Source organism: Trichosporon asahii (assembly GCF_000293215.1).
Source record: "Trichosporon asahii var. asahii CBS 2479 unplaced genomic scaffold scaffold00035, whole genome shotgun sequence".
Taxonomy (NCBI): Eukaryota; Fungi; Basidiomycota; class Tremellomycetes; order Trichosporonales; family Trichosporonaceae; genus Trichosporon; species Trichosporon asahii.
The window spans coordinates 192,264-215,029 of record NW_014040889.1 but is presented as its reverse complement, the minus strand read 5'-3'; the positions used below and the strand labels follow the sequence as shown (position 1 = coordinate 215,029).

The following is a 22,766-nucleotide window of genomic DNA, read 5'->3' as shown; positions in this document are numbered from 1 at the left end:
CATGCATCACACCATTGCAGATCGCCGGCGCAGATCGAATCGACTCGCGGCCTCACGCTGATCCGTACCACGTCAACTCTTTCCTCTTTCGACAACACTCCAAACACCCCAAGCACACAACTTGCATCACCTGCATTTCTTTCACATCCTGGTCATCTCTCCCATTGTTCTTCTCCGGTGCTAGCGACGACCGACGAAAGCGACCTAGACGGCCTCCACTTTCGCCACCACCGACTCTCCCTACCTCAGTAGCGCACACGAGCAGCGCGCAATATGTGCCGATTCGTGAGCTGACCCGCGTCCCACCATAGCTAACTTCAGATCGTGTACAAGGGCAGTGAGCCGATCCAGATGTCGCACCTGGTCACACGGCCACGACACAGCATCATCAACCAAGCGTTCGAGAGCAAGCTTCGCTTCCCGTCCGCGCGACCACTGAACGCAGACGGCTTCGGAATAGGCTGGTACGACCCCGTACTTGCGGGACAGCCTAGCTTGCTTCTGGCGGGAGAGGAGGACTCGACGCCTGCGACGCCGCAGCCGACATCGCCCCAGATCGCAGCGACTGCTGTTGCGGATGCGAAGGTCGCTTCTGGACAGGTGGACCCGACACTGAGGACGGATACGCCCTCCCCTCTCGATGCAGGAACGGGGGGCGTCTCGGCGTGCGTCAACGGTGCTGTCAGCCCCGTGGCTGACGACGACCAGACGGAGGCGGAGCGCGTGGCCTCCGTGCGGCATCTGCGCAAGCGGGAACGGGAAGAGGAGGACGAGCGGCCGTGTGTCTTCAAGTCCATCTCCCCGGCATGGAGCAACGCAAACCTGCTCCGTCTGGCCGAGAAGATCCGTTCGCCGCTCATTTTCGCTCACGTGCGCGCGTCGACCATGTCCGGAGCGCCAAGCGAGGACAACTGCCACCCCTGGGTCTTTGACCGGCTCATGTGGATGCACAACGGGGAGATCAACGAGTTCCCGCGCATCAAGCGCGCGCTCCAGGCCGCTTTGCCGGAGGAGCTATTCCTCTTTCCCGCGGGCTACACCGATGCCGAGTGGGCGTTCATGGTCTTCCTGAGCCATCTGCGGGATCCGCACGCAAAGCACTTCTCCCACGCCGAGCTGCGCGATGCCATGATGAAGACGATCCGCACCATCAACGACCTGAGCAAAGAGGCGGGCATCACGGGCCCGAGTCTCATGAACTTTGTCGTGTCTGACGGACACACGGTCATCGCCACGCGGTACATTAGCTCGAGGACGAGCGAGGCCAGTTCCCTCTTCTTCTCCTCTGGGACCAGCTTTGACGAGTACGACCCTGGAGAGGGCATGTACCGCATGACGAAAGCCGACAAGCGCGAGCGCATCATCATGGTCGCGTCTGAGCCGCTCACGTTTGAGAGCAAGGACTGGATCGAGGTCAAGACCAACACCATGGTTGTCATCACCCCGAATGTGAGTTTAAGGTGCTTCGTTCACAACTGACAGGACAGATGAATCTCCTCCAGATCCCCATCATTGACGAGTACTGGGTCTCGCCGCAGGACCCAGCCGCGCACCATCGTGACCCCGAGTTCGCGATCCAGTCTGGCTATGGCCTCGGCTTCAACTACAACCGTTCTGCCATCGCGGCCTAATTTGACCACCTCATTCACCTCAGCATATGCATATTACATCAGTATAATAGGCAGTCAAGTGCGACGCATTATCTATTGGTTGCATGGTATGGCTATCGACTAACAATACGCACGCGATTGTTCGCGCTGCACACCGCAGCATTACCTCATACACAGGGGGTTAGGATTTCGGACACGTTGGATTTCGTCTGGAGGAGAGGAGGTCGGTTTCTAGAAAAGAGAATATAAAGAGGTTGAGACACACAACAAGACGGAGAGAACGAAAGACAATCCCGGAAAATCCCAAATGTGATAAGATAGTTGACAGATTAGGAGAGAGTGAGGCCCAGCTGCCCCGGAGCCTCGGCTGGCGCTGTGGCGGCCAAGTCTTCCTACGACTTGGTCTCGACGAGCGTGTGGGGCGGGCCATCCTGCTGCTGCTGCTGCGCAGTTACAGACGCAGTCGTGGTAGTAGAGGAAGTAGAGGTAGGGTCGGAGGAGGCCGAGGGAGGTTCAGGACTAGCCTCGGGAATAGGGAGAGCAGGGAGGTTCTTCATGGTGATCTCAGGGCTCAGGCTGCCGACAGTCGTACCCTTGCTCGATTTCCTGCTTACGATCCGCTTGCCGCTGCCGGCGGAGAGCGAACTGCGGTGCGACTTGACCTTGAGTTTGGGCGAGCCGTTTGGCGTTTGCAGCTCAGACACGTTGTCGCCAGTTGGGACGCTGCGCTCGTTAGCGAGCCACTCGGCAACGCGGTCCTGCTGGTCGTTGACCGTCATCGAGTCGCGCGGCACGCCGAGCTGCGTCAGCAGAGCGTCGACGAGCACCTGGCACTCGCGAACGGTGGTCGCGTTCTCGAGCATGGAGCGGAGAGGCGCGATCTCGGAGACATGCACGTAGCCGCCGTCAATCTTGTCCTCTAAACCGCTGTTTTGGGACAGGGTCGGCGAAGACTTGGGAGACAGGGCCTGCTGGCCGGAGAGTTCTGCAACGCGGTCATGACGGGGCGGCTGAGCAGCAAGCGAGGCAAGAGACGCCGCCTTGATGGTGGCGTCGGGCGCCATGTCCGGCAGGTGCTCGTCGATGGGAGGCTCAGGCAGCTTGCGCACAGTCGGCGACTTGCTCTCAACCGGCGTCTCGAGGATTGAGCTGTTTTCAGGCGACTCGGGGATCGTGGATGTCGGCGATGGGAACTCCTGCTTGGAGAACATGCGAGGGCTGGCCATCGCGGTCGGGCTGGCGCTGACGGGGGGACGGGGCAGTTCTCTAGACTGCCGACGCTCTCCGGGGCGCTCGGGCAGCGGTCGCATGGACAAACGGGAGCTCTGAGATGTGGCGGGGCTGGGGACAGTTGGGCTGGCAGCCTCGGAATGGATAGTGGAGGGCACAGCAGGAAGCTCTGGAGGCATGGGCCAGGTGGCTTCCTGCATGAGTGACGGGGTGTCGGTGATCCTGGGCGAGCTCTTGATGGAAGGCGCCGTATGGACTGACGGCGACTTCTCGTCAGATGGCAGTTTAGCGACCTCGGGCTGTGCCTGGGGAGGCTGCTCCAGCTCCTTCGCCACCTCCTCAGCTTCCTTCGTCTCTGGCTCCTTCAGCTGCTCGACTTCGTCAGCCCGCGCCGCAACGTCAGGGGACCTGGGTGGGGAGACAGTCTCCGACTTGAGCAGGGAAGCGTCTGACCCCACGGGAGGATTGTACTCGAGCTCCGACGCGAGCTCATCCGAACGCTCGCTCTCGAGAATCGAGGGAGGCATTCCAATGCCGAGGCCGCCGAGACCAAGCCCTAGCGCCCTAGAGGACGCACTCGCCGAATCTGTCGGATCCTCCTCAACCTCGCTAAGTCGCAGCTTGGAGGACGACATCAGCGGGGACGTTAGGCCCTTGGAGGAGGCCGACGTGCGCCTCTGCCTTGCAGGCTCCGTCACATGGTGCGCCCACTTGCGCATTAAAGACGGCTTGCGTAAGACGTCCTTGGTCGAAGCAGACGAGTTGGTGGGAGGCGATGTGGGGATCGACGAGGCAGTACCAACGCTGCTCACAGACCGCTGCGAGCGCAGGCTTTTGGGGCCAGGGGCACTGACGTTGGGACCCAGCGACTGGTTGGAAGAGGAGCCTGGGAACGGCTTGCCCTTGTTGAGGTCGGCGGACGAGACAGGCTGGCGGTCACCTCCCCAGGGCATCTTCAGAAGCGCAGCGGGAGGGTCGTGGGGGTCGACGCGATCTCTCCGGTAAGGTCCTATCCTTGCCATGAGATCCTTGAACTTGTGCTTCTTCGACTGCTCGCGCTGCGACTCCTCGCCACCGTGCGGCGCACTCGCAGAACGCAGCGGCGGGGCTGTCGTCGACAGGAAGTTGGCCAGATCGCGAGACTGCTGCCGAGCTTCGATCTGGTCCGTCCGCGCGTTCCGAGCCATTCGATAGGTACCATTCGGGCCGCGGTCAGACAGCCCTTCGCTAGCAGATCGAACAGGAGCTGGAGGTCGAGACTCTGTTCCATTGGCCGGCTCTGGTTTCGGCTCCTGCATCTCGGGCGAAGTCGTAAGCTGGGGGGTGGACATCAGTGCAGATACTGGTCGAGATCCCGGATCCACAACCACAGCTGGGATCTGGGTCAGCTCCGATCCAGGCGATCCAACGATGTCTGTCGTCTCTGGCGGTTCTGGGGACGCCTTGATGAGCTCCATCAGCGTCGGGCCAGAGCTGCTTGTGTCCTCCTCCTCGAGCGGTTCGTCTATCGTTGCTCTTCGCGGACGCAGTTTCAGGCTGTTCGGGGACCACCCAGCGTTACCAGCAGTCCAACTTTGTCGTCCGGCGAGAACACGGTGGCTTGGTCGACTCGATTCTCCAGAACTTTGGGTCGAGGCAGTGATCAATGACGACTCGCTGGAGGACTGGTTGGCGTTACCTCCGTCACCGGGAAGACGGGAAAAGGAGGTCGCTGACGGCGAGGTCAACGTGTTCTGTAACTGTCAGCCAAACGAGCACCCCTGGTAACGGTCGCGACCACTCACATCCAGCGTGCTGAAACGGGAAGGTGTCAGACTGACGCGCATGGTTTCACCACTGCGGAGGAAGGCCTCGAAGTCCGCATCGGCCGCGCTCAACGTAACGTCCGTCACCGAATCCTCCTTTGTGTGGCCATGGCCGATCGGGAAGCTGGGAATGCCCAGGATGCTCGTCGCGCGCTTGTGGTTGTTTTTGGTGCCCTTGGCGACATTCCGCAGATTCTTGTAGAAGTTCTCACTGACGGGTCGTGGCCCGTCCTTGGCCGCATCCTCCGCAGTATGCGACCCGAGAGAGCTCTTGGACCCAATCTCCACATCCGCAGTCCCCGGTTTCTGAGGGACGGTTGATTGGCTCACTGTCCGCGACTTCTTTCCTCCAGGGTGCTTCTTCGATGGTGTCTGTGCGATGATCTCTTCGATCTCTGTTCGAACTGAGGGTCAGCGAATATTCGGCGGTCCGGCGCCTTTGGCACACGGGCACTCACTCTTCATCCGCTTGAAGAAGAAGTAAAGGCAGTCGTCCTCGCACAGCGCCGTGTAAAGGTGCTGCACGTCGGCCGCCATCACCGCCGAGTCTCGCCCCACGACCTGCGCAATCTTTTGCAAGAGATGTTCGGAAATGTGCCTGGCCGGGTGTCAGCAACTTGTTCTTCGCCGCCCACACTGCGCCTCCGGCGTGCGCACAGGCCGTGTTTAGGACGCATGGAAGGGCCGAGCGCGCGGAATCCACTCACTCAACCATGGCCGTGAGCCAGAGAGCTGCAGGGGTCACTGTCTCCTCTGCGATGTCGCCACCGGCCTCCGCCCAGGCCTCGATGATGCGTAGCTCTTCCCTGTGGTCTGGTGGGGTTGGTGCGAAAGACTGCGGGCAAGGTCAGCGACAGCTCCTGCACGGCACAGGGTGAAGGGGACTCACAGACAACATGGCAACCTTGAGGCGCATGAGCTGGCTTGCTTCGGCCAGGGGGAACTCGATCCCAGCAGACTCCATGGCCCCAACCATTCCTCGGCCGTTGCCATCAGGAGGGAAGCCCGACTGGCCCCGCTGGGCAGTAGGGTGCCCCTCATACCATGACCTCAGCTCGAGCTCGGCCTCGCCGACGACAGCACGACCGAGGGGTCCAAGCGACGCCTGCTGAACTGGGGACTCGGGTGTGGGCAAAGAGCCGAGAGCGCCCTGGACGCCGCGATACCGAAAGTGCTCGGGGTTGATGGACTTGGCCGTGGTCACGGTCGCAATAATGAGTTCATCGAGAAACGCATTGACGATCTGCAGCGTCTGGGGCTGCACCGTTGTCGGTCGGAGGTCAGACAGAAGGGACGTGGCGGAGGACTCTGATACAATAGGGAATGCTGTTTGTTAGCAGTGATTCAGAAGTGTCCCGCGACAGCGTGCTTGACACGGCGCGGGCCGCTGCGCCTGCGGGTGACTGATGGCCGACTAGCACCGTCGCGCCGTTGTCGTCGCCAAGCTACTGCAACTCACTGGACATGGCTACCTGGCCACAGGCAACGCTCTGCCTCCAGCCAAGTCCACTTTTGGGAAGAACGGAGCGACGACGATGCGCTTGTTATTAGCTGGCGTCGAGATAGCGGGATAGCCGATTGTGTCGTAAAGATTGTAAGGATAGTGAATTGACTGTGACGAAAAGTCGGAGGAAGGGACTGAGCGATGATCAAAGGATGTTGTAAACGGATGTTGTGGTCGAGTTATCGCTTGGTCCTGCCTTCCTTGTCGATGATCCAGAGAGAAAGAAGAACGAGCAGATCGATCGCGACTCGCACTGTCGTCCTCGGTATCTCGCGACAGGGGGTCGGTAGTCCGTGCGCAAGGACCAAATCGAGCGAGTGCGCGGAGAGAGGGTGAGAGGTTGAGACTTCGGCGATCGAAACCGGACAAAGGAATCACAAGCAGGTGTCCTGGTGTCTTCCTTCGTTCCCCTTTGGAACTTCAGACGCCGGTGGTGCGTGGTCGGCGACGGCGAGAGCGGTGGTGGATTCTGCTGAAGGGAGGAACGGGAGGGTTCGATGCGATATTTTGTGGTTGCAAGATGCGATGCGGAGGTGCCGGAGTAAGTGGAACGCCAAAACGCTAGACGGGGTCGTGGGTATGTGGGTGCCGGCCGGAGTAGTGATGATGTACTCAAAGATCCCAGAGTAGAGTTAGAGTGCGGTGTGTGTATGTGAGATACAGTCGAGTGGTAATCTCTGTATCTGAGCGGCTGTTCTAGCTAACTTTCGAGTGTGCGTAACTCGCACTAGACCTAGTGCTGGCTGAACACCAACCCCAGTCAGGTACTAGGCTACTAGGTACTATGTCCAAGACAAGGTGTCGTCTTAGTCTTCGACGTTTGGCCAGGCTAATCGAAAGAAGGATCGAGGATCAAAAGAGTACACGACGAGCAAGGGAAAGGACCGTGGGCAAGGGGCCAGGGCAGGGACTGGTATGCGTGAGGGTGCAGCGAGGGTGAGAGGTGAATGAAAGCACAGGATCACAAGCAAGATGACGACGAGCAGCGCGGGCGGGTTGTTGGGACTCGTAAGGGTGCATGATTTCCCCTGGACCAGAACCTGTACGGACCCGTTAGACCCACAGAGCGAGGACGCCGAGGGCGAGCAACGTCTGACGGCGTTCACCACCTGCTGTGGGCTTTGGAGAAGCTGCAGGCACTTGATCTGGGTTACGCCAGGAAGCAGAGTAGCCCCAGTGCGAGCTGTAAACGCTCCTAGGGTGCAAACAGCAGGAACCGACTTGTGCACCCAATGCGACCCTTCAGAATGTGCAGAACAGGAGTAGCAGCGGCGCCGAAGCCCGAAGCCGTGGCGGCTTTGTGGCTCCGGGCGCGCGGGCGGCGGCGGCCAAAAGAGACAAGCCAGGGTCTAGGCGACAGTGAAGCAAAGAGAAATCCAGGAGATCACGAAGTCAGGACACCAGGTCTTTCAGGATTCAACGTCAGGAAGAATGGCAGCAGCAGGAGATAGGGTTTGTTCTGTTACTCCAGCGGTCGAGGGAGTTTCTCGCCAGGTCCCAATGCTCATTACGTTGCTCCAGGGTCCCACGACGGGCTGCGACCGACAGCCTCCCTTCGAAACACATCTCCGACTAGCCGTTGCTGGGCGTGTTTGTGTGCGCGTGCTCTGCTCCCAAGCGCGTGTTGTGTTCTGGCGCACTTTTAACTCGCGGAGGGACTGGGACACTAGTGAACAAGCAGAGTGGCGCCATACAATCTCTCGTATATCACGTACTCGCATCGAACACCTCCCGTACAGACGCCTAAGTAGGTGTACGTGCGCGTCTAGAACAATGTTCTTGTCACAGACTGTTCTGATGAAAGCGCACGCTTGAATTCAGATGCCAGTCCCACCCAAGCTTTTCGATGGCTTCAGTGTGTTTTGCGTCCCTGTGTTTCGCGACGGGTGTGCGGCCAGAGGCATTGAATGGTTCTGCAAGACAAAGGCCCAGCAGGACCCAGCGGCAGGCCCAGCATTTCATCCGGCCCCCGCGCGACCCCAACAATTCTATCGGGAATCGGGTCCCCTCTTCTGACACTTCTCTGAATACCGTCATCTTCGTCATCGGGGCTCGGCCGGCAGGGCGCCCCCCCCCCGGCGCGCCTCGGTCCATTGCATGTGACAGAGCAAAGCGCCGTGTTTGATGTCTGACTGGAACTAGGACGGAGATGCAGACCCGAATAGAACAGGCAGAGCAATTGGAATATGGAACAGCGCATCTCCTTGAATTCCTTCAATTCGGCCGCTGCGCGCTAAAGCACGCTCTCGCCCAATGCCGGCTCTGCCGGCGCTGTCTGCCCCGGCGGCGCTTCCGGTCGCACAGGCGCACAGAGCCCTGGCCGCTCGACTTTGGTCCGAGACAGGCGTTTGGCGAGCGGATATGCGGAAGGGACGCTGGAGATGGTCCTTCAGGTGTGCTGAAGTCTTTGGGGCTCGAGAGCTGGAGGTGGAAACGGAGGTCAGCCCGTGAGGGTCGCAGCAAAGAAGAGGACGCAGTACGACAGCTGCATACGAACGCTGGATGGGAGATCGTAAAGAAACAAACCGTGCGCCATGCTCACCATGTACCTCGAACTCACCTGTTCCTGCACAGGACCGACGACCCAGTACCTTGCCAGCGAGAGACATCCGACGCACACGCACATGCCAGCCACGCACACGCTCACGTACCCGCCTGGGCCGCTAAAGTGTCTCACCGCCGATGAGGCTTTCTACGCTGTAGACAAAGGCTCGCCAGACAACTTGTGCTTGAGGGCCGTTAGCCGGGCCGTGCGTTGCGCTCGGTGCTAGCGACCTAAAGCGGGGCTCTCGGGACCTTGGACCTGTTGTTGTCGGGGACCGAGCAGCTTGATTGCAGCACCAGCCCGCAGCGAGAGCATTGTCCCGACGTTGGGCATCGAGTTGGATATACTTGACGACAAAACTTTGGGCCGTGGCGCAAGGGGAGCCACCGACCTGCCAAGCCTATCTGATGGCTGTTGTTCTGCTTTCCGCGCTATGATCTACCGTCTCGTCCTTTCAGTTTTGGAATCATGGGCCGGCGCACACGGCACAGACTGGCGCAGGGTGCGCCGAACAACAACCCATGGTAACACAGGGCCGGCGCAGGACAGGCGCCATCCCAACCTCAAAGTGGCGCTGTACCATACCCAATAACCCCACCGCTGTCCTACTGACAGAGCTCAGTGCTGAAGTGGGGACGCCGCTGGCCCTTTTGATATGCATTGCCGTCGTAGGAGTCACCGCCGGCAAGGATCCGTGCCCTCGACGACCCGTCGCCAGCAGATGATTCGGATTCAGTAAATGTAGAAGGAAGCGAAGGGGCGGCACGGCCACCAGCTCGCCAGTCGAGCGGGACCTCGTGGCCAAGTTGTCAACCTTTTACCTAAAGAGCTCGCCTCGTGCAGTCTGCGTGGTGCGAAATGCTCCGAATTGCGAGGTGAGACAAGAGCGCGACGCCTGCTCGCTTCGGGTCGCACGGCCCAGGCAGAGCGTGCAGCGCGTGCAGCACACGCGGCGCCCGCGATGCCGTGGACAAAGAATAGACGGGCTCCGCGGGCTGAGATGGGACGTCTGGCTCTCGTAAGTCGGCGCCGCAGCTGACGTGGTGAAAGCCTCGTATCGGCGCCGAGCAAGGGATCGGCACAACCAGCGGGGGGACCTGGTCGGAGAATCGAGGATTCGAAGGCCTTGGACGCCTGCGCTGTCTCGGGCCGCGCAGCCTTCTGCCAAGGAGCAGAAGACTGGCCGTTTCTGGGAATGCAACTCTAGCCAGCAGTGGACAAAAAAGACGCACCCGCAAGCGAAGTGGTCGCGGCTGTACCGAGAGGCTCAGGCTTTTGACGTGCGTACATCCCCCGTTCCTTTCTACTTGCATTGCGTGTTGCGTACATGCTTTGCAGGAATTGCGCAAGCATGAATCGTCGCACCTTCCTCGTCCCTTGCGCTCCTGTTCACCTCCTGGCCGCTGCCCGCAACAGGCGCTGGCAGCGCCGTCAGACAGCCGGCATTGTCGCACCTTACGCATGTTAACAGAATTGGTCGCGATCACCACAGGACGATGGACGGGCATGAGGCTCACGAGGCCTGGCTGCCGGCTAAACTTGCGTACCTTGGCCGCGCCTGTTCCTTGCATTGAGATGCTGTTCTCGAAACAATGCACTCGGAAGGTCTGCGCTCATCCCTATAGCACACTGTTGCAAAACCGGCTCGGACCGTTGAAGGCAGCCTCAGGAACGCCTTCTCGCCCTCTCTTCATGGGTGACACCACCGCCACTCAGTAACGCTGCTCTCCAACCCGATGTATCTGCTCATCGCTAGACCCGGCAGAGAAAGGGAGTGCGCACGCTGCCTTTCTCTCTTGCCTCGTGGTCCGGCCAAACTACTGTGAAGAGGTCATCAAATCGCATAAATCAGCCGATGAAGTAGGAACGACAGATCTGAGTGGTACGGCAGTGGCTCGGAACGAGCAAGTGCAGATCTTATTCAGTCGTCTTCGCTGTTCCAGAGAGTCACCTCCGCCCCGCCTAAACCTTCGGCGGCGCCGAGTAGTCACTGGGAATTCACGGTGAACGACTTGGCGGTGCTGGAAGCGCTACCGACAACGCCTCCGGCGTCCGCGGCCCTGCGAAGTGAATCAATAAGGCCCGGGGCCTCAAAGCCTCAAGGACCGTCGGTGCGTGATTAGGTGCGGCGCTGCGACTGAAGCTACGAAAGTGCAGAATCAGTCGGGAATAGAGTTTCTCGCTGAGCTTGCAATACAATCCCTATATGGTCGACGGTAGTGAGAGTTATTCCGACCACAGTGCTGACGCAGACTGCTTGCCGCGACCAGTTTAAGCTCTGTACTTCCCCTAGGGCTCATCGATCCCTTACGTAGCCCTCGGGCACCTGCAGGGTTCGAGTGCCCAACACGACCAGCGCGCCCAACGTCCACTAATCACCCAAGTCCTCAGCACCCAGGTACATCGATGCCCCCCCCCTTGGCATGCAGGCACTCCGCTCCTCGTGCACCCCAGATGCCGCTCCCACTCTTCTCACTTCGCACACACGATGGAGGTAGGCACATGCGAGATGGCATCTCAATGTGTGATTCGCTAATGGCATGGCACGGAGAACTTAGACAGGAGTTGGAGACCTGTGGGAGCCACCTGTCCGATCGTACGCACTCCAGCTCCCAACAGTGACGATCCGTTACAGACCTCAAACCCACTTCATTGCAATGAAATGGAACGTTTGGGTCGCCCCCTTCCTCCTTGGTCCTAGCCTTGTGAGCGGAGGCGGTCCCTTGCACCAGGCCTGGATCTTCCAGTACCACTATGGTCAATCCTCTACGGTCTCCTCATCTGACAACTGCCTCAGCCTGGCGAAGGGACTGCATCGCGTCTGACGTGATCTCAGTACGCTGCCAGAGGAAGCGAGACGCGTCTGTACTGACCTGACCCCTTCCGCCGCACTCCGCCCAATCACCCAGTTGCTGCTCGCGATCTCGATTGAGTGAATACCTCGATCGCAGGAATCTGACCGATGCCTCGATCGCCCAGCGCAGAGTGTCACCCACAAACACCGACAGTGCCTGCAGTACCTTCCCCACGCTAATGCCAGGATCATTTCACCTTCCCCGTAGCTATCCCGTCGCAACTTTGTTTTCCTGTCTCACCATTGTGACGTCGGTAATCGTGCAGGTTCTGGCCAGCACAGCTGTTCGAACCAAAAGCCAGAACGTTACACATGCACCGCACTTTTGTTACGCCTTCGGTAGTAAATGCTTACATCTGAGGTTCCATACTTTCGTCATAAGGGCCACAGGGCTGGTAGGCTGTCCTTTGGCGCTGTAGCTCCTGATGATGAGGTGATAATGATTCGGCGGTAGATTGGATCCGGGGCAGGGCGTGCTCATGCGATGCAACAACAGTCGAGACAGGGCGAGAGCAAGGATTGATCTTCCCGACGTTGAGCACCAGCGACATCGCCGAAACGCAGCAGCTCCAAAATGTCCATCTCTTGACTGGTGACAAACCGCAGCACCAGGCTAGTCTCCGGCTGGGCGGGAATGGTTGCAGCTTCACTGTCGTCGTCCAGCGGCTCGGTCACTGCGTCCCCTCCAACTAGGGAAACGTCGTTGAGCCAGGTCCGCAACTCAGGATTGGTCTTTCCGCGATCGACAGCAGATTCCGTTCCCACAGCCACACCTTAGTGACGTTAGTGGTACAACTCACGAGATGCTGAAGGACTCAACTCACGGTTGGGACCAATCCCGGCACTGGGCACGGCACGCTGTTCACGTGTGTCATGGAGGCGGATCAGTGGCTCCGGCAGCGGTTCCAATGTTTCGGGTGTTACTGGTGCCCGGGTTTGCAGCTTCGGATTCGGATCACCAGCCGGTGTCACGCATGAAACAACCACGTCCTGCGAGCACGACAGGAGCTGCCTGGAGTAGAGTTTGAGGGCCTCGCTTGAAGCTTCGAGTCGTCGCAGTGGCTCGCCCATCGGGATCTTACCGATGAGATTAATCGCGCGAACGAGAGACCCCCAGAGTATAGCCATCGACTCGTGGTTGAGCGAGTACTCCCCATTCTGCGGCTCATATACTGGTTGAGCCGTAGCGTGATAACTGTAAATCATGTCGTGGCAGAGGAGAAGGTGCGGATCCACAACCTTTCTTCCCAGTAAAGTAGAAAGGTCAATACGTCCATTGGGGTGCTGATGTAACAGCCATGGTGAAACCTCCAGCGCCATCGTAAACACGACAGGGCTGTCATGTGCGACGGGCTTAACGTCAGCTTCAGTCATCGGGGTGGCACCTACGCCATCGATGTCTTCCCTCACTCCTCGTACATCAAGGACGCACAAGCGGCTGAACTGGGAGTTGACCATGATCATGCTCCAGAAGGTTCCACATTCCATCCAAGCCTTTGCAAGTAGTCCTGTAGCCTCTGACAGGGCTGCAAGGATTGTCTGGGTACCTGTCGGCGCTCTAGGGCTGCCCGCAAGAAGCCGAGAGTTAAGCTTGTAGTGTTTCACGTGGATGATAAGCGTTGCGAGGCGCCAGGTGTGCTTGACCCCTTCTTTACTTTCCGTCTTGGTCGAGGCTGTGAGGCGAAGCTCAGGAACTCCAAGGACTTGTTCTCCTTGACCTGGCCTGTCAGGTGCGGAAAAGTTAATTGGGGACCCTGCCGTTGAGGACGAGTGGATGGAGTATGTATCCCAAGTCTGGAACAGCATGAGTAAAGGCGGTGTTAATTTGACGTACGCTTTCCGTGGTGCCGGTCCGGAGCGAGTTCAGAGACGGACGGAAGACATTGAGCCCCATAAAGGAAGACGTCACTGGCGTCTCTACAGCGACCTGGGTTTGTAGCCCCAAGCCCAGCGGCGGGAACCAGTCGAACAAAGACTCGACAAGGTCGGCAGCGGCGTTGGTGACATCCTCATCGTCTCCCCTTGACACTTGACGAAGGAAGGCACGAACGGAATGGTGAAAGTCACTCTCCTCCGCCTCGCTGTAGAAGTGTGGAGGCTCCAAGGTCTGCAGGTAAGCGGAGTAGAGCATGGCGCGCGAAAGCGAGTAAGAGAGGAAGTGAAGGTTAGCCGTCGATGATGATGAGGTGTGAGTGGGGAGGGGCGAGGTGGAGATGTTAGGGAAGGTGACGGTGTTAGGTGCATGGCGTGCTTGTGTAGAGAGCGTTAGAGCGTTAGATCGTTCTGATAGTCGCGATCACCAAAGACAATGCGCGGATATCGAGTGGATCGAGTGGATCGCAGTCACTTGCAGTGGTGACGTACTGCACACCTCCACCTACCACGTGACAAATTTCCTGCTGCAACTCAACTTTCGGGTGCCCTCTCATTCGGTCGGCGTCGATGCACTGTCTGACAACTCCACGATAGTAGCTCCGCCATGCCTCGGCTACGACTACCACCGCTACCGCCGGCCGTTGAATGGGGCAACACGGTTTGGATGAAGAGCCCTCGCGGCGAAGGTGCCGGCTCGCGCGAGAGCGGCAAGCGCGTGACCCTCGCCAACAAAGGTCTCGCCAACGATTTCGTCCGCGAGCTCGGAATACGGAAGAACGAGGTTGTCATTGATGCCTACTGCGGACCAGGACAAACAACACGAGCGCTTCTTGCCGGAGGAAACGACGAGACGACCTCCGCCGACTGGAAGCGCACCGTCGAGGAGCAGAAGGAGAAGGGTCTGCCTGTCGGCCCGGTCGCTTCCGAGATTAAGCGGAGACGAGGAACAGCCATGGACTTCAACTTTCCCCCGTGGGATGTATCCGAGACCGACGACATTGTGCGGCCAGTCGTGAAGTCGAAGGGACGACCGCCAAAGGCGAAGGCGAACGAAGACGGCGAGGTCGCTGCGCCGCCCGCCAAGCCTGCCTCGGTCACCACCCCGAAGTTCGTGGTTGCCAACGACCCAAAGGTCTCAGCGCTCTGGCGAGGGTTTGGCTTTAACCCGGATCTGCTCCCCCCAAGCAGGTGGGAGATGGACGATGTTCCCGAGCCTGGGGCCGAGCCCCCGACTGGCCTGAGGCATCTGAAGCGGACAGTCTACCCCTCACATCTGCAGGAGAACCTCGGCATTTCTCCCGTCACAATCTATCACTGGCCCACGGCGGCGTCGATTCTGTCGGACCCTCTCGTCGCTCAGCACCTGGAGGTATACGATGAGTCAAAGGGTCCTCTGGAGGGCACGAAGCGACCGTGGGACGCTCCCGCTCCGCCCATCACCCTCGTCGCTACGATTCCGGACGCCGTCTTCGGTGACCAGCTCGTTAACCAGTGGATTCTGAGTGCGACCTCAAGCAACGCCGAGGGCAAGCGCGGATGGATCTGGGAGTGGGGACGTGTTCGACTCGCTCTCCTCGTCACGAGGAGTATTTACGACGTAAGTATTTCTATTCCCTACTGAGCTAACGAACAGCGCATCATGGCTCCCCTCGGCGGCACCAACTACTGCAAGCTGTCCGTCCTGACCAACGCCCTTTTCGACGTCCGTGCTCTCCCTCCGCTCCACCACATCCGCGACCCTGCCGACGCCTCCGAGCGCGTCAAGGACAAGAACGCCCTGCGCAAGGGCAAGCTGAAGGAGGTGGCCGGCGAGGAGAAGGAGTTCACGAAGCGGCGGACAATTGCTCGCTGGTGGCTCGGCGGCACGACGACGGGCAGGGTGACGCCGACATTTGCGGGCGACTTCTACCCCATTCGGGAGGCGCTGACCTCGGGCGGTCGCAGCAGCCCGCCCGACACGCGCCTCCTGCGCCCGCACCTGCTCGGCATCGAGCTCATCCCCAAGGCGCACCCCGTCGTGACTGCTGCGCAGCGCGAGAGCTGGGACTACATCCTGCGCAAGATGTTTGTCCGCTCGACGGTGCCGCTCGAGGAGGCGCTGCCCGCTCTCGCTTTCGGCGCGGACAACCTCATCGACAAGATCATGACGCCCAACAATGGGTACAAGGGCGAGCCCGTCATGCCTGACGAGATCATCCGCAACATCTCGACGGACCAGTGGGCGCGCATCGTCGACGTCTTCGACAAGTGGGCGTTCAAGCCGGAGGTAAGTTACTGCTTGGAGTTACGGAGACGACGCTGACACGCAGAATCTCGTCACGGACGGCATCGACCTTGACCTGGAGGAGTCGCGCGAGATCGGCCTCACGTAGTCGGTCCATCAATCAGAAGCCACACGCATCATCGCATATATCCTGCATACTGTAACCATGTATTACCCTGCTCCCTAGTGTTTGTTGACCCGTTCCTCGAGGTCGTGCTGCTTCTTCTGCTCAGCGATCCAGCCGCGGATCGCCGTGCTTCCCATCTTGAGTTCTTTCAGCTGCTCCCCGTCCGCTTCGGAGAGGTTGACCGTCGTGCCGGCCTCCTCAGCGACGATGCTGGAGATGACATCGATGCAGAGAATGTCGAGCTCGCCGAGGCCCTTCTCCTTGCGGACCTTGTTCACGTACGCTCCCCCAGACATGGTCTCCCGCGACACGATGAGGGCCTCGATCTCGGGATCCCACGCCGTCGGTCCGAGTGCGTCCTGGATCTCGACGACGTCGAGCTGGATATCCCCCGGCCCACACCGCTTCAGGAAGGCGTTGACGCCGCCAATCCTCGTGTCAAGATCCTCAAGCACGCCCGCGTTGCTCTTCGATTTCAGCTGGTCCGGCGACATGACACCGACAATCAGCCGCTTCTCGCTCACGAACAGCGCCATGTTGATCAGAATCTTGTGAGCGGCGTGCAGGTGGTCAAACGTGCCCCCGATCGCCGACACGGGGTACCCACCCACCGGCGTCCAGGGGGCGAGCTTGGCGTCACCTGGCAGTTTGCGTGACGCAATCGTTCGTCGCTTCGCGTTCGAAGCACCGGCCTCGACAATGCGCCATCCGAGGTCCTCGTGGTCTGGCAGTTAGCTCCGATCATACGTGTAACTCACCCTCGAGTCGGACGACCTCGTCCGGCAAAGCCTGCAGCTTCTCGGACCAGTCGCCGAGCTCCCCGTCGAAGCGCACCTCGACGTTGAGCAGGACACGGTTCGCCGTCCATTGTCCCGCAGCAAGAGCAGCGTAAACCTTGCCGAGGAAGCGCTGCAGCTCCTCAAAGTGCGCCTTGGGAGCTTCCCGGAGCTCGGCGTAGAGCTGCTTTCCTGATCCGGGAGTCGAGAAGACGACAGTGAGCGACTCTGTTGGCTCCTGCGCGGCGTCGAAGATAACCGGGAGCAGGGAGGATGGGTCCTTGAGGATCCCCGAGGTGAAGGGGAGGATGAGGACCGAGTTTCTGGCCGCCATCGTGGTGGTCGAGGTGAGTATGCAAAGAGAGGTGTAGTGTCCAAGAAACCCCAAGGCATGGACGTCAAGTAGCCGGTCGGGTCCGGCGGCTTGCGCCGATCGGAGCCGGCGCCAAAATGCTGAAAACAGTCGCCTGACACTGAACCGCTGGAATTCGAACGGTGCACGGGGCGCTTCGTTCTTGCACGTGCTGTGAGTGCCAGAGGTGGAATCGAGTGGCAGGGTGAAGTCTTGCACTTGTCGCTATGCGGATGGTGATATCGCTCCCATTAATTCCTAGGCACACCTACATAGAGGTCTAACACCTGTGTACATCATATTGGAGAGCAGCAGTCTCTTTACGACGTTCGGAGATGAAGACGCCATTGAGCATAACCGACGATGAGAGCAACAGAAGGCGTCTATGCGTAACCCATTCCGCTCTGGGAAGAGTTGCTGACGACAAGCTTTCGGCGGTATGCCAGAAATACCTGTGACGCACTGAATCCTCCCCCCGTTGCCTGAAGAACGTCCCCTCTATACGCAATGGCGTCCAAACCGCTTGTCTCAGAACCACCATCGCCGATAATCGGCGCTCGGAGATCAGCCCAATGTCCACCGGTGTCCTTTTGGGTGGCGACTCATATACCACCCTGAACACACCTGAGCACGCCTGGTGGCGACCCTGGTGCCTCATCGGTCCAGATCGGCCAGATCGGTCATCGCGCGCCGTGTTGCATGAAAGTTTGTGTGGTTCCAGCGTCCAGCGATATGGCGAGCGGATGCAAGCTGGTATCTGGATCAGCTGGGGGCTCTCGACTCAGGCAAAGTGGATGGAAGCGATGCAGCAAGACATAGGTGAACAGTGAGAGATCATTACATGAGGCATGAGACGGTGCTGGGCACCAGTATGAGGATATGAGATATGAGATGCCCTAGACAGGCTTGATACAAATACAACGTTGGAATTCTATGCGGTGATGAGGCGGGAGTGTTGAGAAGATTGCTTAGGCATCAACGCCGCAGCAGATCTTGAGGGCAGCGCGCATGCTCTCCTTGCTGGCCTCCTCGGGAGGCTGCTCGTCGAGGTACGCCTCGAGGGCGTCGCGGAGACCATAGCTTCCAAGGCGGTCGATAGCGGCGGGGGTAGCGTAGCGGGGAGCGTGGGGAGCGTGGGGCGGCGAACCCGGGCGCGAGCGGCTGGGCGGGAGACCAACAACCTTGCGGGCGTGGTTGAAGCGGGCCTCGTCGAGCGCATCGAGACGGCCCTGGGCCATCGTGAGCTGGTGGCGGAGCTGGGTGATCTCCTCCTGCATGCCGAGAAGGACGCGGTACATGGGCACATCGCCCAGGGCCTCCTTGGTGCGGTACCAGTCTCCGGCCTCCTCGACGAGGAGCGCCTTCCAGGCGCCGACCTGGGACTTGGTCGGCTCGTCAAAGATGGGCGACTCGAGCATGCAGTCGGCCAGCTCGAGGGCCTGCGCGAGCGCAGCCTTGGGGATCGGGAGCGGGAGCATGTCGTCGTGCTCGGCCGCCATCTGCGCCAGCATCGTGTACTTCGTGAACGGGAGCTGCTTCACGACCTCGGCGGGGAAGTGGATCATTGTGGCGTGGGTTGGGTTCGGAGTAAAGTAAGAGAGGAGTAGGGGTGGAGTAACGTTGCTCCTAGAGATGTGGTGTGGTTGGTAGTGGTAGTGGTCGGTTGTCGAAGGTGACTGACGAGAACGGGCCGGCTTATCGAGATTGTTTTATACAATCTTGATAAAAATCTGGTTCCCACACAGAACACGCTGGTCACAGAGCAGGACGCCCGTGAGCGCCGCGACTAACCGCATTGCATAACGAATGCAGGCCCCGTCCCACCCCACCCCCTGCCGTTCCCGCTCACGCACCTCCGGACCCGACTGCAGATCTTGGCAGACCCGACGAGCGGATGGCGTCGGGGTGCCCAAATGTTGCCCCTGTCGCCGCCACGGCGATTGTCTCGTTTCCTGGCTAGGTTGCCGTGTCGGGTTCTGGGTGACTCGACTGGATCGCTTTGTCTGACCCACTCACCCCCACGGGTTTCCTGACTTAGCGATACTCGCCGTTCTCTGCCGTGGCGAGGTAGGGGTAAACCGTGTGTGCCGTGCGCCATGCCGAGTGCATGTACAGGTTTAATCACCGCTCTCTGGCCCCAGGTGCAGGCGGGCCGATGTGTCGGTGGCGGGGGTGCGAGACCATTGGCTGCGACGACGTGAACTTACGAGTGCGGCTGCGCGTTTCTGTGCGGGTCGCCCGGCCACTGATGCGGGGAGAGGGGCCAGTCCGCTGAGCGCCGAATTTTGGCTGGGAGATAGCCACGTGTCTGCGTCAGCACGGGGGCTGACGGCGGTCCTTCCCGCAGATTTGGTTTTGCTCATCCGCAATCGGCCGATTTATTCCACTGCACAATCACCTCAACCCCCACTGTCCATCTGTGCAATCAGCGAATGACGAGTGCAGATGACACCTGGGCACATGTGGGCATGCACAATGATCTGCAGATCTCGGCCCGTTCCTGTGCCCATGGACGCGCCACCCGCAAACCACTTCACCGCTTGGGGTTCACACCGAGGTGTCCGATATCGGCGCGCCAAGCCATAATCAGCCGTTGTCAGCCGTCATCGGCACGCCAATCGCCAGGTGTGCAGCACGTGCATCTACAGGTTTATCTACTGGAACGCCTGAGATCGCTGGATCACCCGAGGATCCCGATCGTACTCCCAAGGTTCCCGACTCGGAAGCCGTATTGTCTAAATCATGAAGCAGATGTCTTCGGGTTATGACAGATGCGTAGGTCTCCGCTACTCCGCTGGACGCTGGACGACGTCCTTGAGCTCAGCCCACGAGGCCATGTTGTCAACGGTGACGCCGAGGCTCTTCGCGTCGGCCGCCAGTCCCTCGACATCGGCCAGCATCTGGGCCTTGAAGCGCTCATCATCCGCACCGTCGTCCTGTGCCGCATTCTGCGATCCGAACAGAGAGAAGCCGCCCTTGCGCGTCTTGCGGTGCCGCCGCAAAAGGTCCTCTGTCTTGCGCACCTGCGCCAGGATCTGCGCATAGTTGCTCATCACGTGCTCGGCCACCTGGCCCGCCCACGCCGCCTGGTACTTTGCCTTCAGCGCTGGTCGCCCATCGAAGAAGGCGTGCACCGGCTTCAGCAGTTGCGGGACAAAGTAAGAGGCCGCCGGTGGTCCGCTGCTCTTGCTTCCGGAGGCACGGAACTGCGATGCAACGGAACGAACCAGCTTCAGCGGCTCCGCGCATCGCTTCTGGAGTATGAGCACGATGCGCTCAGCGTAATGTGTGGTGGACAGGGACAAGGGCAGGTCGACGCCGAGCTCGACAAGCTCTGGCAGTGTCGCAATCTTCTCGAGGAGCAGATCGCTGTCGGAGATCGCCGAGGCTGCGAAACGGAGTGTCGCATCGTCCTCGTCCTCTTTGAAGTTGATAAGCTGGTTCGACAACCACAGTCCGTACCGAGACACGATCTGGAGGCTGAGACGCCAGAAGCGGTGCGTCAACTCAGGGAGGAAGATGTCGCGAGCCCAGCAGCGCTGGAACGCCGTCCACGCCGCCTGACTCTGGGGCAAGTGCCAGGGTGAGGTAGCTGTTCCCGTCGTGCTGTTCAGCGCAGAGTCGAAAGCAGTCACAATCTCCTTCCACCGCAGCTGGAAGTAGACGGGCAACTGCCATCTTCGCTCGAAGGCAGAGTATTCTGGCGACTCGCGGACAGCAATCACAGCGTCGATGCTTGGCGCGTACGACTCGAAGTGTGTCAGGAACTGATGCGTTGCCGTGTAGTGTTTGTGTAGCTCATCTGGCCGACCGGCAGCGAAAATGACGCTGCCGAGGTTGTCCACGACAGACTTTGAGATCTCCGGCCACAGCACGCGCGAGAAGAAGTCGAAGTGCGCGCTGAGGGCTTGTGCCATCTTGATCAGAGGCTGGTAAACCTCCACTTGGTCGAGGACGCGGTTGTAGAGCACAGCGAGCGGCGTCGAGGGCTTTAGCCGCCGCGCACTCGGTACCGGGGAGTCGGGACTAGTAACGGGGTCGGAGAGTGCGGCTGCTCGAATGTTGCTCCTGCACCAGGTCTCGACGTCGTCCCGGACAACGCTCTCGGCGTCTTCCCACGCCTCGATCACATCGTACGTCCGCAGGCACTGGCGGATATGCGCCTCGTCCTTGGCTTCCAGTGCCGTCGTCAGAAGCGTTGAGAGGTCGTTGTTCAGCTGTGACCGCAGCTTGTCGATGCGCGGCTCCGCGACTTCGGCCAGCTTACAGCCCTCCCTCTGCACCTTGTTGCGCAGGTACACGAGTTGCGTGTACTCGCCTGCTAGACGGGCAACAGCTTTTGGCCGTTCTGCGTCATCCGATGCCGTATCCAAAGACTCAGCACGGTTTAATGTCTCGAAGAGCCGCTGCAGAAGCTCTAGAAGTGCCTTCTCCTCGCGCAGCGTTGCTCGCTCATCGAGCTTCTCCTGCACAGCGTCCTGATGCGACGCGAGCACGTCGCGCACTACCTCCACTTCTCCTCTCAGCATCTCCAGCGGCTTCTGTAGCCGTTTCAGCCGGTCGCTCTCACCCCGCATCCCTGTGCCGAGCGAGATGAACTCCTCATAGTCGTCATTGATGAGCTGAACAAGCTCTTCCCGCAGAACACCGAGGTATGATCGTAGCTCGCCCCGAAGCTCGTCGAGAGGAATGTGGATTCGTGATAAAAGGAAGGCATCGACCTCGAATGTTGCTGAGGAGAGGAGGGCGTGGTCATGCGACAGTGGTACCAGGGAGGGAAGGTCGAGTGAGTGCGCAGACGACGTGGAGGCGCGTGGTGCGGAGCCGTTCACCGTCGGATCGGAGCTGGGCGTGGCAGCATGTTCGGTGGCCGGTGGCTCTGATAACTCCACTGTCGCCGCCATCGTCTGCGTCAAGGTCTCGAGTGTTGTCGTTGGGTGTGTTGCAGAGGAGCATCGGATTGTGTACAGCAGCGCGTCACTGACAGGCCAAGTTCAGGGCGCGGACCCGTGGCGATCTCCGTCCCACCGTTTGCCTGGATTCTCCGCCGAGTGCTCTTTTCCATTCGCCATCTCCACTTCGTAATAACAACCTCTTCCTCCATCACCATGTCTGACAACGATACCCGACGACCAGAGAACGAGCCGAAGCCGATTCTTAACATTCCCGCGGGAAACAGCCCGATCACCCCGGACTCTGCTCCGGGCGTGCTTCCACCTGACGAGAGGCGGACTGGAAATATCTTCAAGGACTCTTGGACGGCGATCAAGGTATTGTACCTGCTCATTCCGAATGCTGACATCGACAGAGGATCCGACCTGTCGAGGACTTCAAGAACCTCGGCAACATCCCGTGCGTTCGTAACTCATTGCTCTACGGTATTGGTACGGGAGTCGGTATCGGAGCGGTGCGCTTCCTTGGCACTAGAGGTAAGCCGTTGATGGAAGGTCAATGACACTGACAACAGTCGTTTCCTCGGCGTCGAACTGGGCGGTGTTCTCCTTCTGCGCCGTTTCACTCGGAAGTTGGTGAGTGCAATGGAATGAGTATGTTGGAGAGTCTATTGACATCGATAGGGAGGTGTGCCAGAAGCAGCGTCGGGAAGAGCTCGCCAAGCAGCGTATCATCCAGGAGCGATTCCCTCACCGTCACGTCTCAAGACTCAAGAAGAAGGGTGAGGAGTATGAGGCGCCGTCTCCGTCGGCCACGGAGCAGAAGTAGACGTAGACGTAGATCTTGTTACACGCATTACTACATTTTGCATGCAGAACACACCGTTCCACTTATAACAATATGCAGAGATTTCATCGACTCGGCTAGGCACA

At 59.5% G+C, this 22,766-nt stretch overlaps 8 protein-coding genes across 8 annotated transcripts; 3 read left to right on the top strand and 5 right to left on the bottom strand.

Moving 5' to 3' along the window:
* Positions 1 to 351: 351 nt before the first annotated feature.
* Positions 352 to 1,631, top strand: A1Q1_00844 (cytoplasm protein; the record flags this gene model as incomplete). Its single annotated transcript, XM_014325744.1, has 2 exons — positions 352 to 1,449; positions 1,503 to 1,631. The coding sequence occupies 2 exons, from the start codon at positions 352 to 354 to the stop codon at positions 1,629 to 1,631; spliced, it is 1,227 nt and encodes a 408-aa protein (XP_014181219.1).
* A 371-nt stretch (positions 1,632 to 2,002) lies between these two features.
* Positions 2,003 to 6,111, bottom strand: A1Q1_00843 (uncharacterized protein; the record flags this gene model as incomplete). Its single annotated transcript, XM_014325743.1, has 6 exons — positions 2,003 to 4,573; positions 4,625 to 5,040; positions 5,104 to 5,243; positions 5,353 to 5,480; positions 5,535 to 5,971; positions 6,105 to 6,111. 6 exons carry the CDS (start codon positions 6,109 to 6,111, stop codon positions 2,003 to 2,005), a joined length of 3,699 nt encoding a protein of 1,232 aa, XP_014181218.1.
* A 5,914-nt stretch (positions 6,112 to 12,025) lies between these two features.
* A1Q1_00842 (uncharacterized protein) lies at positions 12,026 to 13,679 on the bottom strand (the record flags this gene model as incomplete). The annotated part of the gene is made up of 3 exons (XM_014325742.1): positions 12,026 to 12,321; positions 12,373 to 13,342; positions 13,383 to 13,679. The coding sequence occupies 3 exons, from the start codon at positions 13,677 to 13,679 to the stop codon at positions 12,026 to 12,028; spliced, it is 1,563 nt and encodes a 520-aa protein (XP_014181217.1).
* A 348-nt stretch (positions 13,680 to 14,027) lies between these two features.
* A1Q1_00841 (uncharacterized protein) lies at positions 14,028 to 15,795 on the top strand (the record flags this gene model as incomplete). The annotated part of the gene is made up of 3 exons (XM_014325741.1): positions 14,028 to 14,999; positions 15,057 to 15,689; positions 15,733 to 15,795. 3 exons carry the CDS (start codon positions 14,028 to 14,030, stop codon positions 15,793 to 15,795), a joined length of 1,668 nt encoding a protein of 555 aa, XP_014181216.1.
* Positions 15,796 to 15,869: 74 nt separating this feature from the next.
* On the bottom strand, positions 15,870 to 16,923 carry A1Q1_00840 (pantetheine-phosphate adenylyltransferase; the record flags this gene model as incomplete). Its single annotated transcript, XM_014325740.1, has 2 exons — positions 15,870 to 16,453; positions 16,572 to 16,923. The coding sequence occupies 2 exons, from the start codon at positions 16,921 to 16,923 to the stop codon at positions 15,870 to 15,872; spliced, it is 936 nt and encodes a 311-aa protein (XP_014181215.1).
* Positions 16,924 to 17,909: 986 nt separating this feature from the next.
* Positions 17,910 to 18,506, bottom strand: A1Q1_00839 (uncharacterized protein; the record flags this gene model as incomplete). Its single annotated transcript, XM_014325739.1, has 1 exon — positions 17,910 to 18,506. One exon carries the CDS (start codon positions 18,504 to 18,506, stop codon positions 17,910 to 17,912), a length of 597 nt encoding a protein of 198 aa, XP_014181214.1.
* Positions 18,507 to 19,727: 1,221 nt separating this feature from the next.
* A1Q1_00838 (uncharacterized protein) lies at positions 19,728 to 21,845 on the bottom strand (the record flags this gene model as incomplete). Its single annotated transcript, XM_014325738.1, has 1 exon — positions 19,728 to 21,845. One exon carries the CDS (start codon positions 21,843 to 21,845, stop codon positions 19,728 to 19,730), a length of 2,118 nt encoding a protein of 705 aa, XP_014181213.1.
* Positions 21,846 to 22,049: 204 nt separating this feature from the next.
* Positions 22,050 to 22,662, top strand: A1Q1_00837 (uncharacterized protein; the record flags this gene model as incomplete). The annotated part of the gene is made up of 3 exons (XM_014325737.1): positions 22,050 to 22,293; positions 22,409 to 22,469; positions 22,518 to 22,662. The coding sequence occupies 3 exons, from the start codon at positions 22,050 to 22,052 to the stop codon at positions 22,660 to 22,662; spliced, it is 450 nt and encodes a 149-aa protein (XP_014181212.1).
* Positions 22,663 to 22,766: the final 104 nt, after the last annotated feature.